This window comes from Varanus komodoensis, unplaced genomic scaffold (assembly GCF_004798865.1).
Source record: "Varanus komodoensis strain SLA01 unplaced genomic scaffold, ASM479886v1 scaffold40, whole genome shotgun sequence".
Classification (NCBI taxonomy): Eukaryota; Metazoa; Chordata; class Lepidosauria; order Squamata; family Varanidae; genus Varanus; species Varanus komodoensis.
The window spans coordinates 17,891-37,366 of NW_025335942.1; the positions used below are offsets into that span (position 1 = coordinate 17,891).

At 40.4% G+C, this 19,476-nt stretch overlaps 1 protein-coding gene across 1 annotated transcript in view; it reads left to right on the plus strand.

The window, feature by feature from the left end:
- Window positions 1-1,044: 1,044 nt before the first annotated feature.
- RETREG1 (reticulophagy regulator 1) overlaps window positions 1,045-19,476 on the plus strand; it is a 30,245-nt gene continuing 11,813 nt past the window's right edge. Inside the window, exons 1-2 of the mRNA XM_044442870.1 lie at window positions 1,045-1,218; window positions 17,980-18,106. Coding sequence (XP_044298805.1) covers window positions 1,184-1,218; window positions 17,980-18,106 — 162 coding nt within the window. The 5' untranslated portion in view covers window positions 1,045-1,183. The remainder of the gene's footprint in view (window positions 1,219-17,979; window positions 18,107-19,476) is intronic.

Consider the following 19,476-nt stretch of genomic DNA (forward strand, 5'->3'; position numbering starts at 1 on the left):
CCTCTGACCATCGCCTTCCTTTGGCTAATCCTTTAGCTGGCTTTCTCTTGGAAAATATATCGATAGAGTTTGATAAAAGCTGAAATTTTGCAGAGGGGATCTTTAAGTGGCGGAGCATGCCATCCCCTGCTGCATGATGAGTACGGCTCAGTGGCTGCCCCATGCTACTCTGTTAGTAGCTGTTGGGTCACAGAGATACCACTAGGAGTCAGTGCTGACGGCAACCAAAAGTTTTAAAATACGAGACTATGATGTGTGATGCTGCTCTTCCTCCAGTCTCAGCTGAACTAATTTGGAAAGCTGGACGGATTTTTCCCACCTTCCAAGCATCCAGTTATGTACATGTGCTACACAGAAATGTTACACCCGTCTTTTTGGTGGGGGGAGTGGCCGCATCGTGGCTGCAGTGGCAGTGGCAGCTTTGGCCATCTGTCGTTGAGCACAAATCTTGGGCTACTCTGCCTGTCAGTGGAAGGAAATAACCATGTTAGGAAATGGCTTTCCTCATTTAGCAGACCCTGTCAAGTAAAATCTCCATGTGCTGCTGTTGCAGGCAAGAAAACATTCTGACCTGGAAAGAATGTAGACTCTCTAACTCATTTTTCCTAGCACACGACTAGCTTTTTACAGCCTTACTGGATCATAAGAGACTTGCAGTAAGGAAAACAAGTGTTTATCAGGACTGTAACTAAGAGTTACAATCAGCACAATCTTAGGTATCCATAAACTGATTTTTGGGTTGGCTCACATATTCTACCAAAAAAATTAAATGATAAATATAACTCATTGGTTTCTTCCTGGGACTAATGAATCAGAAGCCATAGTCTGCAAGGAGAAAAAGGGAAGACTTTCAACTGGTCTGGCGAACAATGGTTAATATTGGGTAGTGGCTTCTTCTCATGTGACCATAAAAGTGTTGACTTCTGGACAGTGCTTGCTGCCTAACAGCCAGTCACAGTATTTGGAATAAGGTGTGACCTGTTTATTCATAGTTAGCCAATCAAAATAGTACTCTGTGAACTTCATTCAAGACAAGCAGGCTCATAGGATGTGTGTAAATATACCCTGTTCAAGAGAGACTTAACAGGGACTTGCAAAGGAGACTCATAGGCTGGATTTCTTCAAACTCAGAGGAAAATTGACAGAATTTTCTTTGGATTAACTGTTTAAAAACCACTTAGGTATGTCAGAAGGGGAAGACCTTGGACAGAGTCAAAGGTACTGTGATTTTATTTCCTGGATTTTGTTGCTGTTTTTATTAATTTGTATTCTTTGCATAGGAATATTAGCTGATTTTTAGCCTTGAGTTGCCTATAAATAAGTTGCTTGGACTGTTTCACATTTGTGGAAGTAAGCCTAAAGTTTCTTGCATGACAATAGCAATGTAAAGTTTAGTTATTTTTGAGCCAGATGAAATTGGAAACTAGAATCACTTAAGATAATAGTGACATTACATTCTGTGACTTTTAAAAAGTCACTGTCCCACCCTTGCCCTCTATTGATGCTGCCAACGTAAGAGACTTGAAATGTCAGAGACACAAATAACTCTAATGTAGTCTCTTATTGACAGATAACTTATTACTACTAGAAAGGGCACAATGTTCCTATGAGATATGCCTGGGAGAGAATGCTTTCTCCCAGTTACAACTTAAGTCACCATCAGGCTGCAAAACAAAATGTGAAGGGTTGCTGTAAGCCCTTCCCCAACACAGTGTCCTCCAGGTGCATTGGTCTACACCTTGCATTGTGTTGTAGGCCAAAACATTTGGACAACACTAAGTTGAGGAAGCCTGATCTAAAATACATTAAAAGAACTCCTTTTTCTCTTGGGTTATAATTTGCTACTTGTTTGGAACCATTAGCCATCTAGATCAAAGGGCAATATGACAAAGTTAAAGAATACAATTTAAAAATAACAGATTCTTTATCCAGATCTTATTGTCCCATTACGTCTCTCCCACACACACTTAGTTACAAAACTCTGTTCTTCAGTTGAGAGACTAGAAAAATAAACATGTTGCCGTTCCTATCCTAGTTGGTGACTGAAATAAAAACTGAAATACTAGAAGAAAAACTGGGGGAACAAACTTGACATTATAAAGGTAAACCCGTAGCGAACTATGGTTAAGTTCAATAGAAAAGAGATAAATCTTACTTCTAAATTTGAGGCATTTACCCCAAAAAACTTTTTAAAAACCCAAGGTAATATTTTAATATTTTTAAAAAGAAAACATGTCTGTTCAGATTATGATGCAGATTATATTAGAAGTTGAGTGTGATTACAGACAATTGGTTTAAAGGGAGGCAAAGAGCAAGAAGCATATGCTGTTGCTAGATTTGATTGCAACAGCAGCTTGATTGTTGATTGTTAAGGCTCTCTGTTTCTTTCAGATGTTCAGTGCTTTTCTCAAAATTGTAAAAAAAAGTTATCCACAGTGGTAAGGAAGATGAAAATTCCATGTGTTTCTGTCTTTAGTGTGGTTGCATGTTATTCATACATTAAATGGAGAAGTGTTTATTATTTTAATGTGCTTCAGATTAGGAGGGGGTGTTTATAAAGGGCTATATTGATTTTATCAGTATTTATGGTGCACAGACATGGGATAAGATTTTATTGTCACTAGAACTATTAACATTTCAGACAAATGTGTTACTCTCAAGAAAATCTCCAGTTTGTTCCTGTGATTGTAATCCTAAATTCAGACTTGGGAAAACGTGTCCGGTGTGGGAACAAAGAATAGGTAATAGTTTGATAGATCAGACGATAGGCTCTTGATGCTTTTGTGGAGAAGCAGCACTTATTTCTGCAAAGAATATCATGGGGTGGCAATGTGTGACCTGCCTAACTCCGTCCTGACCTTTTTCTGTGGAGTCCAGTAGACTTCCAGTCCTTCTTTCCTTCACTATTTAGATGAAAGTATTAGGGAAAACTATGCAGAAGTTTGGAATTAAGTGGCAGTATGTGGATGCCATCCAGGTCTACCTCCACATTTCCATCCCACCCCAGCATCCTGTCTGCCTCCACTGGCTCAGATTACATGGCATGACAGCAGGCCCATTTGTTTCAACTTGGGTCTGCCCATGCTTGCATATCAAGCAGGTGCACAGGTGAGGGGTACTGAACCCCCATTCTGTGGCTCTACCCTGCAGGCAATTTTCTTTGATCTTGGCTTGCTTGGAGGGGCTTTGGGCGGGGGGGGGGGGCAGAAACAGGAAGAGGTTTGAATAAGAGACTACACAGAGGCAAACTGTAGGAAGAGTCAGTGCTCCTTATGTGTCTTTCTCCTTGGCTCTTAAAATTGGATTCTGCACTTTATGTGATTAGAGCTGAGTCAGCTTTTAAAAAATAGGTTTGCTTCTTTCATGTATAGTTTGTTTATTACATTTAGATTGAATTTCATTGTTTGGCACAGTGGGTTCTGCAGTACAGGTGACTAAGTTGAACCCTGCAAGTATGAATGAAAGAGGGTCATGAGTTTTGTGACCTGAGTTCTGATGGCTGGAAAGTCAGTAATAAGTAGTTTCAACTTCTGCAGCTGTGCTTTCAAATCTAGGTTATGGCAGTGACTAAATCCTGCATGTGTGCGGATGTGTTCATAGATACCATCTTGTGAAAGAGCCATTGTTCTTTCTGGACTTGTATAACTTTATATTGACGGCAACTACCTTAACTTTTCCAGCAAGTCTGAATATATGCTGGAAAGATTACCGAATGCAACCTTCTAATAAAAAAGATCAACTGCTGGTTACAAGGATAACTCTAACCATAGCTTAAATAATGAACAAGACAGGGAGCTTTTAATGAAATCTACACATTTCATTCAATGACTCCCTTCAGTTTTAAGAAAACCCTGCCTTTCTGGGAGCCTTCAAAGGACAGGTAGCTAAGAGGTGGTAGGTAAGGGGCTTGTCAGTAGGTGGGATGAGTCTGCTGTAGCCTTTTAATTTGAGCACTAACTCCAGCCATCCCTTAAAAAGTCAGTTTAGTATTATTCACTAAGAGGGGCCTGGAAGCTCTGTGTATGAGTATGACTGCCCTAGTTTTAAGAATTAATCTTGGCAAAAGCAGTTTCACAGAGAAGCTCTTTTATGCTAATTCCCGTCTTCAGAGTAGTGGTGCCTCATGGTTTGAACGACTCGAGATAAAATGCTTCTATGTTCAAACTGCAAGCGAAGTGAAAAAATTGTAGTTGCAGCAAAAACTTCATCTGTTGTGCATTTTCAGTGCTTTTTTTCCTTTCTTTTTGGTTATATAGGAGGTGTGATCAAAAAATAGGGTGAATGTTTAAATTAAAAAACTTTTACAGTAAAAGACACTGCCAGAAATCCCCCTCAAAATACCTCCCCTCGCTTCAAACACAGTTATCCTATCATTCTTGCCACTTGCTGAAGCTGTTCTGGAAGTCCTCTTTTGTGAGTGTCTTTAGTTGCACTGCCATGGCTGCCTTGATGTCCTGAAGGGGGGACCGTGTGCTGGCATGGGATCCCAGATGGGTTGCAGTGGCAGCTGTAGGCAGCTCCTCATCCTACCACACATGAAGGACCACCATTTCCCCCTCCATTAGAAGGGGGAGAGGAGGAGCCGCTCCTCCATGCTCTGCCTCTGCTCAGTGGGTCACCAGAGCCTCTTTGCCGCCTTCATGAACAATGAGCAAGGCTAGCGTGCAGCCGCGCTCTCAGCACACTCCCTGCATGCTCACAGGCCTGCTCCTTCGCTCCTGCTCATTGTTCATGAAGGCGGCAAAGATTATGCTTGGCTAAAGTGAAAGGCTGTAGCTCAGTGGTATGACAGAACATATATGTGTGAGAGAGTGGGAGAGGGGCATGTAAAGGTCCCAGGTGCAATTTCTACCATCTCAGGTAAGATTGAGAAAGCCTTTTCTCTGAAGCCCTGGGGAGTGACTGGCAGTCACTGTAGACAAATACTGGACTAGATAGGCAGGGGACTGGCTCAGTGTAAGTCAATAGCCTAGGTTGGTATCATACACTAGTATAGCCCCCAAGAAAGCAAAATTTCACCATTCCTAAACCTGTACATTAAAATGGCAATTTAAATTTATAAATAATGGTATGGATCCATTTTTAAATAAATATGCTAAAATAGCAATCAAATAGTATACAAACAGTTAAATAAAAAAGCAATTGTAAAACAAACTAATACATAAATATGTGCTATTACTACCAACTATACTAGGAGCATGAAAGTTATTTTCCAAAAGGAAAGATCTCACAGTGAAGAGGTCTCAAAAAAAAATCTTACTGTCCAAATCTCCTAATCCTCTCCTAAACTTCTTCATATTTTGCCATGTGTTACCAGGGCAGAATCCATCTCCTCCTTGATCAGTAAAGTTGATTACATTTGAATGTAAATCTCTAGATGGTCTTTTAGATACCTAATGTGCTGCGTCAATTTCTCCAAATTCCACACTTTCCCATATCAATCACTCAAATTGGGAATTCTTTCACTTCTCCAGTTTGGGGCAAAAACTTGCCTAGCAAGCTACAAATGAATGGTTCTGCAAATAATAGAAAATCCATTAGTCAGCTTAAAGTAAGGCTTAACATGGATTAAGAATAATTGATTAGTGGTTTTTAAATTTCATTTTCAGTCTCTTCCCAGAAGCATCAAATAAATGGGTATGTCCACCAACTATGAAAGTACAAACCTAAGGTTCCACCCACCCCACCCCACCCCACCCCACTCCTCCCCTCCACCAATGTAATGGACAGTAATTTTGGTTATTCTTGCAAGCATCGCTCAAGTAAAATAACATCTATAAATTAACTTGAACTTTCTCTAATGTAAGCTGAGATTTTATTTATTTTTTATGTTTTATTTTATTTTTCAATTTATATCCTGCCTTTTTCCTACAAAGGGCTCAAGGCAGCTTACATCATTTTCCTCCTCCATCTTATCCCCACAACAACAACCCTGTGAGGTAGGTTGGGCTGCGAGTCTGTGACTGGGCCAAAGTCACCCAGTTGGCTCCCTGGCTGAGCGGGGACTAGAACCCAGATCGTCTGAGTCCCAGTCCCATGCTCTTAACCACTACAGCAAACTGGCTCTCCAGTTTGAATCCAGTGGATGGGTAGACCAAATTTATTTCATACTGAGACTATTTTTAAAACCCTTAAGTTATAATTAGCAGTATCAAGAAGGTATTTATAGTTTTTTTGAAACAATTCCTCTAGATGATGATGATGATGATGATGATGATGATGATGATGATTATTATAACATTTCTATGCCGCCCCCAGGGTATACTTAAGTAGGTAATTTTCAGATTTTGTGAACTCCCTTATAACTTGCTGCTCAACAAATGGAGCTTTTTAGAAGTGACTTACTGAGTGAAGTTACGTATTGGAGATAATAGAATTGCTGTATTTAATTTGTGGCCTAGTTAATCATACATCCTTTGGAAAGAATTATAGCAACTTATGTAAACCAGTGTTTCCAAGCAGCAAATTGAGCTGTTTTGTCTGGATGAAAAAAATGGGATGGATAAAAAAAAAGGTGTAAGTGGTAACATTTGGAGGCATTAAATATTTGCACTATTCCAGATTTTCTAAAGCGTTTTCTAATATATTTATATTAGTAATTGCCAAATAGAAGTTCTTTAAAAATATCCTCAGGATATTCTATTTCTGCTCATTCTGAGTCAAAATCTTTATACAATATTGGAAAAGATGCATTTGCAGTGCATCTTGGTATTAAATGGTATCTGCTACACCTGTTGTAGGAGGGTGATATATAATACTTTCAGTGATTCTTGGCTTTTTTCCTTTAAAATGTAAGAAATTAACATTTTTGTCATTTAAGAAAATATATCTGTGGTACTTTAATTGGTGAGTTTGAAATAGAAATGCAGTTTTAGGAAGAACAGACCTTTTCATGCCTAGGCAAGTTGAGTTCAGACTACTACTGTAATACTTGCCTTATTTTATGCATCATAATTCAGCCCAAGTTATATAAGTTTCTGAGAATAAAACTCTCAAATATTTAGATATATGGCTTTGTGTTAAGATTGTGTCATTATAAAGATATTCTTACAGAAAGCCTCAATTTTACTGAAATTATTTTTTAATTTAAAAGTGCTTATATGCATACTTTTTAGCTTCATAGTTCTTTCATAATTACTGGGGCAACTCTTGATGACTTAACTATAAATAGGGCAATACCATCTGTGAACAAACTAGTTTTATTACCTATATTTTGAATTAGAGCACCACTGATAGTCATGACTAAGTCTATTAACTCAACTAACTTAAGTTCAGTTGATTTTAGCAGGTCTGCATTAAGTATGACTAAGCCTGGATCCATCCCATTAAATTTTATTTCAAACTGATGTTTCAGAGTATGTTTTCTTGATATTTTTGTGGTATTACACAATGAAGCCGAATAGAGCAAGCTTTGCAAATGCCCATCTTAAGAGAAGTCTTAATTTTAAACCCTGTGCACATTTATGTAGCCTTGTGCCTAGGTTTATATACACAAAACATTGTGAAAGTTGTGATGCAAAATGTTACGGTCTTGGGAGACTGAGTGTTGCCCATTAGACTAACATAGCATGACATCATATCCTTTGTGATTTAAAGCCCATTAAAAATGCCTGCTCATTCAGTAACTTTAGATGCCAAAAGTATTCGTAAAATAAGTCATATGTACAAATGGCAGAATGGCGGAAAGCAAGGAAAAAATGGAACGTTAAGCCTGATTACATGGCTGTAATGTTGAATGAATATGCTGTGTGGCATCTCCATTTTGCAGCATGCAAATGTGTGCTTGAATTGAATGACCAAATGGAAGAGGCACATCCTCAAGCAAAGCACTTTGGGCAGTGGTTAGCAATTGCTTTCTTTTGATGGCTCATCTTTATGCCTGTGGACATGGTAGCTCCCTGCCTGTGGAGCTCATTTCTGCCTCATCACTGAATGCTAGGGGGAAATTGGTACTGTTTGGAAACCTAGATTGCTGTTAAGGGATAAGTATTCTCCTGATGGATGGATGGATGGATGGATGGATGGATTGATGGATCTTTTTTAAGGGAAGTCCCTGCTTTAAAGTGAACAGTTTTTCTTTGTGATCTTCCTCTCCCTTTTCAGTTCCATTCAGTGCCTTGGCAAAGTTCTTCATTTCCATAAACTTGCGGTGTTGAGGAGCTTACCAGTGGGAGTAGGAAATAACGAGAGGCAGCACCCTGAAAGTGTACTTTCAGACAGAGAGGCTCTAATGCTAACAAGTATCAGATAGCATTGTGCAGCTATGCTGTCTTTTCCACAGCAAGAAAAAAGATGGAAGAACTGGTGTGAAAACAACTAAGGATTACAAGTGCTGGCAGCAGCTGTACCTGCCATAACATTCTGTGAATGAAGCAGGGCAGTTACGTGGCCAAAGCTCCATCTGGAACATTTACAATCAAAACACAAAGGAGTACTGGGATTTGTAAATTGAAGTCATCTATGTAGTCTTCTGATCCAAGGATCACAGTTCAAATTGTGAAGACCCAACATTTGCAGAAATGGCAAGTGAAGCACAAAAAGAAAAGGTGCCACTTTGTTTCTGGCCGTATTTTAAATTGAGGGCAAGTTGCTATCTAGTGCAAAAGTGATAATGCATTATGAACCTGAACAGTGAACATAGCTTGCATACCGTCTCGATCATGGAGGAGCAGTGCAGTAAATAAGCTTCAGTCTGGTTCTACAGTCAGTAACTGACAGGGCCATTAGAACTGAGTCCATGGTCTATGATTATCTAATTTCACTTATTTCCATGAACAAACATCTGATGCATTGAAAAAAGATGTGACAGTTTCAACTCCTTCCAACTACATTCAAGTTGCAAGGTGGTGGTCAAGTTTTGAAGCATCCCAGTGTGTTTTCAAAAGGATGATGGGAGAAGCTGAGAGTAGGAGGTGCAGACATAACCATCAAACATTACCTAATAACCTTCAGTCTTACATGTAGGAATATTGACATCTCTCTAAATCTCCTGAAAAGAAAGGTCAGGAGTGTTCAAAAAGTGTAGTAGTTTGTGAGAAATAACTGGCATCCCTGGATTGAATAAAACATGACAAGTTATTTCACTAAAGAGTCAGGGTACACTTGTCCCATATAATGCTGGGTGTCTAGCTGCCATCAAGGAATTTTTAAAAACCCCAAAGCTAATTCAGCACTTTTTGTTAAAAAGTGTTCTTTCTTGTATAAGCATTTATAAGCATTCTTATAAATGAATGCTTTTAAAATATTTGTCTGTTATTGGTACATTGAAAAGATTGTATTTTCAGTTCCAGTGAGATCTCAGTTAATGTTTCTTTACTGAATAGGAAATTGCAAATTAAGCATCTTCATTGCTCGGCAAAATGTTCCATATATTTCCTTGACTGTTTTTAATTTGCAGTTACTGTAATTGGCATTGGAGCAGGCATAGTAATATTTTTTCAAGGAATGAAGCAGTCATTTATTTGTAAAGAGGTTTCTAGTCTTCTTTTTGCTGTTTTGCCGTCTCCCATTGCAGGCTCCATTAAAACAAAGGCTGGTCAGTACTGCTAACCTTGGAATGGAAGTAAATCTGACCAATATTTCTTCCAGAAGATTCTAGGGTGTGTCTTTTTGTATGCAAGAAAATACAGCTCATTTTTCTCTTTCATATTTTTGCAACAAATACTCTTCACTGCTTGGTATTTAGTCAAAATAAAGAGGCACTGTCTGAAACACCAGCTACTTTTGGCACTGCTACTCAGAGTAATCATAGTACTTCATGGATTCCATGCAAGGAACCATAGCAACTGATTTTGATCGCCACACAGTATATCTTAGTTTTTTGGTTCAGTTGTTTGAATGTCCTTTGATCTGATTTTTGTAGGTTTACACAGCTACATCTCGCTACTTTTTCCCTTGCTCAAGCAAAGGAACATACAGAGGTAAGATAGTAAGGGGGGCAGTTTCACTACTTCCTCCTATGTGTTCCATTCAGTGTAAAAAGTGAATTCTGCCCACACCCTTATTTTCTAATCAAATGGGCAACCATATGCTTGATAAATACATTCATGTCAGATTTGGCCCATGTACCATGTCCAAGTTAGGGAGGTATATCAATATAAGGACATTAATTAGTTGACAAAAGTATTCCAAATGTAATTGCATGAAACCATTTTCTTAATGGTACAAGAAAACAACTGTAGCAGGATCATAGTCCCTCTTCTGGCCCAACATAGAATCATAGAACCATAGAATAGGAGAGTTGGAAGTGGTCATGAAGGCCATCAGGTCCAACCCCCTGCTGTTGTAGGACATCAGTGTGCTTCCAGTGGAATATGGAGTAAAGATGGTTTCTTTCTGTTCTCAGTATCTGTTATATCTTTGTTTTCACATATTACATGGTTGCCATTGTATTAGTTAAAAATTGATCTTCATTGATCTTCAAGACTCCAAATTTAATCTTTGCTGGTGAGTTGTATAGGTTTGTGTTTGTTCTTTTTCTGGTTGCTTGGTCAGTTTTCTGATAATGTCTTTGTAGTATTTACTTTTGGTTAAAAATGCTTTTTTAAAAATTTGAATCCATTCTATTCAGTCAGTCTACGGAATAATCAATTCAAGTTGTGACAACCCAGATTCAGGCTGGACATCAGGAAAGGCTTCCTCGCTCACTGTCAGAGCAATAGGACAGTGGAACCAGCTGCCTGGAGAGGTGGTGGGCTCTCCCACACTCGAGACATTCAAAAAGAAACCGGTCAGCCATCTGAGTGGGATGGTGTAAAATGGTCTCCTGTAACAGCAGGGGGTTAGACTCAGTGACCTTCGTGGCCCCTTCCAACTCTGCTATTCTATGATTCTATTATAGTTGCAAAGGAAGATAAGTAGGAAGGTTGAAGTTCTTTGATGTTCGTTCAGTAGTTGCTCTAGTCATAACATTGGCATTCTTTGAATGCATGCAGGTCTTTCAGATAAAGTGGGACAGCCCTAAGTCTTGCTTTATTCACAACTTTTTTTTAGCATACTCGCTTTCCACACACTGTTGTTAAGAAATCAGTCATATTTTTTCAGTGTGTAATCTTAAAAATAAAGATTATTAAGGGGCATTTTCTTTCTTTGTTAACCTGCTGCCACCTTAGTAGCAGCTTCTTCCATCCAACCCAAAGAAGCACATCATCTGGCTGAACTTTTGTTATCAGATTTGGTTTTAAAATATCTACCAAGCCATGAGAAAGAACAGCCCCCCTAACAATAAAATGTGTCATGGCAATAAATAAAGGCGTTGGGGATAGGGAGCATGGCCAGGGTGGGAATATCACTGAAGGATTAAACACAGTTTAATTAAATTAAATTAAATTAAATTAAATGGAGTGAGGTGCTGATCATTCACCTCCCAGACCCAAGGGTATTACTTAGAATTGTCAGGAATACGGAAGTGGCATAATAGCTAGCGTCCTGTTTGTGCTTTTATAATCCATAATTTACCACATCGTGCCACTACTTCATCCTAATTAGGATTCAAGCTAGCGCATCCGTACGTATGCTACCGTTTCCACATGATTAGAACATTCTAGCACAGCTTGGGGAGGGGGTTGTTTTGTTTGTTTTTTATATCAGTAACATGAGATGTTACTGACCTTTCTGAGAAAAACACAGTGGTTTATTTTGCCTGGAGCAGATGTCTGGTTACAAACCAACAGCATGAGACCATTAGTCATTTTCGGAGAACCTGATGGAACTGAATCTCCTGGCCGGCGTTTGAGGTTGTGATGGGCTGTGGCATCTGTTTGTCATAACTGCTAGGAGACAGCTTGAGTGTGTGCCTGCTCCTCTCTCCATTAGGCAGCCCAGTGAACAAAGCCAAAAGCTTAAAGTAAAACATCCTTGTTTGGCTCCATTTGCTAAATATTTTCATCAGTTACGGGCAAGTATATCCTCTAAAGCTGGGCAGGATTAGCCTAGAATAGGCATGTAGGAATGTGACTGCAAGTTACCAAAATTGCTGTTTGCAAGAAGGGTAAACTGGACACAGCCAATGTGAGGCAGGACTCCACCTACTTTTGATGCATAAAGCAAAAGGCAGTGTCTAACTTAGGCTGGGATCCAAAGGGTAGTGCATAGCATGCACTGAGGCCATTCAGTTCCATCTCTCCCACCTCAGCCTTCATAAGCTAGGGGAAATCAGCACCTATTTGTGCACCCTTGTTGTTGTTTAGCAAAGTCACGTCCGACCTATCGCTACCCCATGGACAACATTCCTCCATGCTCTCCTGTCCTTCACCATACCCTGGAGTCCACCTAAGCTCACACCAACTGCTTCAGTGACTCCATCTAGCCACCTCATCCTCTGCCATCCCCTTTTTCTTTTGCCATCTATTGTTCCCAGCATTAGGCTCTTCTCCAGGGACTCCTTCCTTCTCATTAGGTGGCCAAAGTATTTGAGTTTCATCTTCAGTATCTGGCCTTCTAAAGAGCAGTCAGGGTTGATCTCCTCTAAGACTGACTGATTTGATCTCCTTGCAGCCCAAGGGACTCGCAGGAGTCTCCTCCAGCACCACAATTCAAAGGCCTCAATTCTTTGGCGCTCAGCCTTCCTTACGGTCCAGCTTTCACAGCCATACAATGCAACTGGGAAAACCGTAGCCTTGACTATATGCACTTTTGTTGGCAGGGAGATGTCTCTGCTTTTTAGTATGCTGTCTAGATTTTCCATATCTTTCCTCCCCAGGAGCAAGCGTCTTTTAATTTCTTGGCTGCAGTCCCCATCTGCGGTGATCTTGGAGCCCAGGAAAATAAAATCTATGACTACCTCCATTTCTTCCCATCTGTTTGCCAGGAAGTGAGAGGACTGGATGTCATGATCTTAGTTTTCTTGATGTTGAGTTTCAAGCCAACTTTTGTGCTCTCCTCCTTCACCTGTATCAAGAGGCTCTTTAGTTCCTCTTCACTTTCTGCCATTAGAGTGATATCATCTGCATATCTGAGGCTGTTGATCTTAATTCCAATTTGTGATTCATCTAGCCCAGCCTTTTGCACAATGTACTCTGCATATAAGTTAAATAGGCAGGGCGACAGTATACAGCCTTGCTGTACTCCTTTCCTAATTTTGAACCAATCAGTAGTTCCATGTCCAGTTCTCACTGTTGCTTCTTGACCCACATACAGGTTTCTCAAGAGACAAATAAGATGGTCTGGTATTCCCATCTCTTTAAGAACTTGCCACAATTTGTTGTGATCCACACAATCAAAGGCTTTAACATAGTCAGTGAAGCAGAAGTAGATGTTTTTCTGGAACTCCTTAGCTTTCTCCATGAACCAGTGTATGTTGGCAATTGATCTCTATTTCCTCCATCTCTTCGAAATCCTGCCTGTAGTTCTGGTAGTTCTCTTGACAAAATTCTACCAGCCTGTGCCCTGCTTCATTTTGTACTCCACGGCCAAACTTGCCTGTTATTCTGGTTATCTTTTGGCTTCCTGCTTTAGCATTCCAGTCCCCCATGATAATATTGACACCATTTTTTGGTGTTAATTCTAGAAGGTGTTAGGCCTTCATAGAACCAGTTAACTTCAGCCTCTTCAGCATCAGTGGTTGGGGCATAGACTTGGACTACTGTGATGTTGAATGGTTTGCTTTGGATTCAAACTGAAATCGTTTTGTCATTTTGGAGATAGTATCTCAGTACTGCTTTTCCTACTCTTTTATTGAGTATGAAGGGTACTCCATTTCTTCTGAGGGATGCTTGCCCACAGTAGTATACCTGATGGTCATCTGAATTAAATTCACCCATTCCTGTCCATTTTAGTTTGCTGATCCCCAAGATGTCAATGTTAAGTCTTATCATCTCATGTTTGACCACGTCCAGCTTACCTTAATTCATAGTTCTTACATTCCAGGTTCCTATGGAGTATAGATCTTTACAGCATCAGACTCTCCTTTCATCACCAGATACATCCACAACTGAGTGCACTTTTGGCTTTGACCCAGCCACTTCATTCTTTCTGGCGCTACTCCTCTGCTCTTCCCCAGTAGCACATTGGACACATTCCAGCCTGAGGGGCTCATCTTCTGGTGTCATCTCTTTGCCTGTTGATACTGTCCATGGGGTTTTCATGGCGAGGATACTGGAGTGGGTTGCCATTTCCTTCTCCAGTGGATCACCTTTTGTCGGAGCTCTCTGCTATGACCTGTCCGTCTTGGGTGCCCCTGCACGGCATAGCTCATAGCTTCATGATCCATGAAGGGGTTATGTACCTTTAAGTACATGAAAAAACATCCTTGACTCCTGACCTTAGAACTGAATACATAGAAACTTTGTGACCTTTCCGGGGGGGGGGGGGGCAGTGGGATGATAAACATCATGTGCTGTGAGGCTTTCATGCACAGTCACCAGTTATGTGACTTAGATGCAGGACAGGCGCCAGGGCAGGGCAGGCAGGTGCAGTGTCACTGCCCAACTCTGCTTGCCATCCAGATATACTCAGAGTGACAAATGTTAGCCAGCATGTTTGAGGAGAGGAAGAGGGTGGGATATCTTAATGCAACGTTTTTAAGCAGGTGGTGCTCTTTACTTTGTATCTCAAGGTCTGCCAGGGAGGGCCTGGGTAAGCAAGAGAGAGAGAGAGAAGGACCCAGTTTTGTTTGGCATTTCATTATAACTGGAGAGAAAGGGGTAAGAAAGTGGGTGGGCCTTTCTAAACCCTATGTTTTATTGCACGTGGTAAGCTGCTGTTGTTTTTAGGGCTAAAAATCTTTGTCAGAATAATGTATGAGCTGGGAAGAAGTGGTGCAGAAAACTTTTCTGATCTTGATTTGCCAAGCGGCAGTGAAAGAATTCAGAACCATCCGTGCTTTTTGACCACTGATTTTGTTCACCTGTTGCCTCTTGTTATCATGAGCTTCCAGGCGTTTCTGCCACACACATAAGAATAGAAGCTGTAAATCTGGGTGGCAAAGTTCTTGTCCTTCCCAGCGCTGACAGACTTATGGAGGAGTTTGGAAAAAAAAAAGGATTGAGTTCAGTTGGAGAGCAAGAAAAACTCTTGTGGAGAAATGTCAAGTACAATTTAAGATGTAGCAGTTGTGTTTGTGGTCTTTAATGATGTTGGCTTTGGGGGCAATTTGTCACTTTGTGTATTTGAGGCAGGGGACTGTGGCCATGGCCTGGTATCCTGATGAAAATGCATGTTTTACATCTTTAGGTGTATGTGCACAAGTGTTTAATCACAGATGAACCCATGAGAATAACAAGGTCAGTGAAGGCTTGGTCTTGCTCAGAGTCTACAGAAACCCTGGGACTCATTTATAGATGGAAGAAGAACAATGCTGTTGAAACACACCAGTCTTGAAGCAAAAAGGTGCTCACTGCCCTGAGACACTGTAAAGGGCAGGATAAATATTGTTTTAAATAAATAAGTGTTGTTAAAAAGTGGGATATTAATCTGAAAGACTTAACAAACAAGACTGCCTGTTGGCAAAAAAGAATCCTTTTTTTTAATTAAAGACTTGAGCAAGGCAGTGAAGTAAAGAAGCTGGTAGCAAATGAAATAGTCAGAGACTGATAGTTAAAACTTTATTCCAAGCAGGAAAAAGCTCAGTTGATCAGGCAGTTTTCATGGGATCTTATTAGAAGTAGTGATAAGAAACAGTCCAAGTTTGCTGGAATGGTGTAAAACTTTATTACTAAACTGAAGCTGTGGGGAGAATTGACTAACTCAATGAAAGCTTACCACTAGGGAGTCCCACCACCCCCAGAGCTGCACACAGAGTGACAAGAGCCCATATACATAGACAACAGACAGCTGACATGACCTTTCCCATACAAAGTGCTTCTACTGTAACTATGCACAGAGCACAAACCAAAAACATTCTCAGAAGTTCTCAACAACAGCAGATTCCTCAACTGCCAAACGTAGCATGTAAAAATTCAGTTGGCTCAGCAGAGCTCTAGACCAAGAGTTCTCGACCTTTTATCTTCATGCCCCCCTCATTTACCTCTGTGACCCTCCTTGTAATCGCTGTTAGATGGAAAAAGGTACTTTACCATCTATACTGTGGCTCCCTAGGAATCTGGCATTTACTATGCCCCTCCCAAGATATGGTATAGCTCCCTGGGGGGCTGTATGGCCCACGTTGAAAGCCACTGCTATAGACAAGAGACAATACAAGGAACGTGTCACTGAGCCACAGGGTTCCACTAAGCTCATTTGTAATTGAGGCACTGCTAGTCACTGAGCTTTCCCATGATGCACCCAGGGCATCATGGCTTAGCTTAAGTCCCAGACCTGATCAGCAGCTCCTGAAAGACAAACATTAAACAAACAACCAAGATGTTCTTGGTTAGCAGATGTATAATTTGGTATACATTGCACAGTTAACACTCACTAAAGCTTCAGAAACCCAGTAGAAATTATGTGTTTCCCTTATTACCCTGATCTAAGGGTAATTTTAGAGAACTATTTCTCTAAGCTTGGTGCGCCAGATACCCCATGAGACATTAGCTCCCATGGTTTCTCAAGCAAAAGATATAGACCTGGGGAAAAGGCCCCTAAGCTTATCCTCCGTGTTTCTCAAACCAGCTCCTAGGAAGGGAGAACAAGCCCATTCGTACTTACATATGCAGCTTAGACTGGCCAGGTAAAAGCATAATGTGAATGTGGATCAGGAAGGAGATATTTGCTGATCTACGCAATCCTCTCCTGGTGCCTTCAAAAAGCCTCTTTGGATGGCACAGGATTTATGCTTTCTTGGTGGGAGAGAGCCCAAGATCTTTAGAATTCCTTAGAGTTGATGGTTGCAAATGGCAGAAATGGTCCCATGCAGAACCTACTTCCTGGGAGGATGTTCTTTACAGCAGGAATGTGACACCTTACCCATAATTTCCAATGTCTCTATCATTAGGCTTGTAAGTCTTCTAATAACTTGCAACATCTGTTCTTCTGCCCTGCCTGTGATAGCCAACCTCTCCTTTTAAGAAATTGTCCATTATTTTCTTTATCGAGCCCATTTGCCTTTTCTTCAACATATTTTCTCCTTCCACTGGCCTTGCCTGTAATACAAAAGCCATTCTTTCTCTCTTCTCGTCTTCCTCTGCATATATAATTCCTGAGGGAACAGACACAACTGATAACATAACTTTGTTAATTGCAACAATTACATAAACTTAAAAAAGATCTCTTCCTAGGGCTTTACAAGTGCATGAGCCAAAGAAAAAGCTTCAAGGGCATTTTGAAAACATCTAGACTTAAAAACATTTAATCAAACTGTCATATAGCAAGAAGCAAAGTATTGTGGGGAATGGTATATTCTTACTCTTATTTTCAAATATATATTAATTCCCAACCTGTAGGTCTAACTTACATTGTACTAATTAAATATGCATTTAATCACATAAGTAGGAAATGAGCAAAGATGATTAAAAGAAATCTAAAACCCTATTTTATATGTAAAATCCAAGTTTCCCCCATGTCAAGAGGACAGAGTAATTTAAGGTACATAACAAATTTCAGATAACAAAATACAGCCATATTTTATTATTCGAGGAGGGAAATCAGCAAGTGAACCGGAAGAAAACGTATTAGGGTGCAGTCCAGTGTCAGTTTTAGACAAGTAAAAAGGCCTACAGCTCTTTAAATAGTCATACAGTTGTACCTTTAGATTGTTGGGCAAGCAGTTGTAGATATATGTAACATTTCTGCATTTTGTTCAATCTGCATTTTGATACTTCAGACTCCAAGGCTATAGATTATATGTTGGGGGGAAATCCAGTGAATTTTGTTCCTGTCTTTCATTTTTCTTCTGATAAACCAACGGTGATAAATACTCGGCGAATAGCATGTCTCAGAAGAATAAAGCATAGGAATATTCTAGTGCATTACCAGTCCTAGGACAAAATGATATCTATAATCTTTTAATGATTATAATACCTCAGATTTGCCAGAAAACCAACAACTAGAATTTTGAGCACAGGATATTTTGGTGACCATTTAATGTTCATTCATATTTTTCAGGTGGGAGGTTACTGATTCCAAATCTGAATACAGAATTAGACTGAACCAGTGTATTGAAGATGCAGTGATGAGTTTCTTCCTATTTCTCCAAGAAATGTCTCACTTTAAAGATCAGAATCCTGGCAAGGTAAAATGAGGCTTGCAATTTATCTGATTTCAATTAATACACTTACTGGTGGTTTCTGTCAGTAGAAGGGGCTTTAATCCAGTGTTGCTCTGACAAAGGCTATGAGCATAACAGAACTTTCTCCCCGTCTTCTGTCCCAACCCTCTGAACTGCCTGAAACTTCAAGTTTTCCAAACCTCCCAGAGCAGATTTTAAGACGCATCGATGGTTGCAAGGTGGGGAGGGGGAGATAGCCCCTTCCTAGTTCTGCTGGCAGAACTGCTTCTGTTTATGGAATGCCATAATTAGATACAACCAGATGTCAGTAAATAAAGATATTAACCTGCAGTCCTGTACCTGCCTACATAAAACTAATTTCCACTGAGTTCAGTGTGCCTTACTTCCAGATAACTGGGTCTCAGTTTTTATTCCTCTAGAAATTACTGGAACAGTTTAGGGCTGCAGGGAAGTGTAAATGGTTTGTGAATTGTTAAGAAATTTAATGGAAGGAAATCTTACAATTTCTTGCCATTTTTATGAGTACCCCTGGTTTGATAGCATGAAGTGCAGTGCAGTTTAGTTGCTGCAGGTGGCCATGTGTGTTCCCTCAGAGATGCCATGTGTTGTCCAAGAAGGATGCTCTAGGGTCCCTTACCATATTTGGAGAGGATGTTGGAGCACGTGGATTGTCCTTGGCTGCACCTTTCCTGAAAGCCATGTGGCAACATTCTCTCCAGCCCGACAAGCACCTTTCCCAGTGTACTTTTCATAATGCAGCTGGGGATGGCAAAATACGGTACAACCAGATCTCACTATGAACTTGCAGTTAGGTCTCCAGTAGGATTGGACAATTACAGAGCCTTAAAATTAATAATGTGGGAAAACCAGCTAAGTATTTGTTTGTTTGGGGAGGGTTGCAACTAGCAGCAGGAATGACCTGACTTCTACTATTGAGCTGCCTTCTACATAATAAATAGGGAAATACCAGTTTCTAGAAGAAGTTGCCTACATGTGGATATGGGATCTAAAATTAGATGACCCTGTTAGCTTTGTCAGAGGTCAAACCTGTCTTGCTTAAGAGTTACACACGCACAGATCTCTCTTGCAGCTAAGGAGTGTCTGAAGTAGGAGTGGCGAGTCAGATACTCTGGACACAGGGGCCACAGAACACAAGCCCCCTACCTCCCAAAACTCTTCAAAAGCTCCTACTACATCTCTGGTATCCCACTTTGCCAGAGTCTTCACAATGTCCAGTACCCTGGCAATGTGAGGCAGGGGTTTTGAGTGGCAGGCGCTGTCCCTATCCCCATGGCCGTATCTTACTGCTGTTATCCTTCTCCACAATTTCATTTAGAGCGGAAGGGAGGGCTCAGCCCCCTCGTTAAGCACCA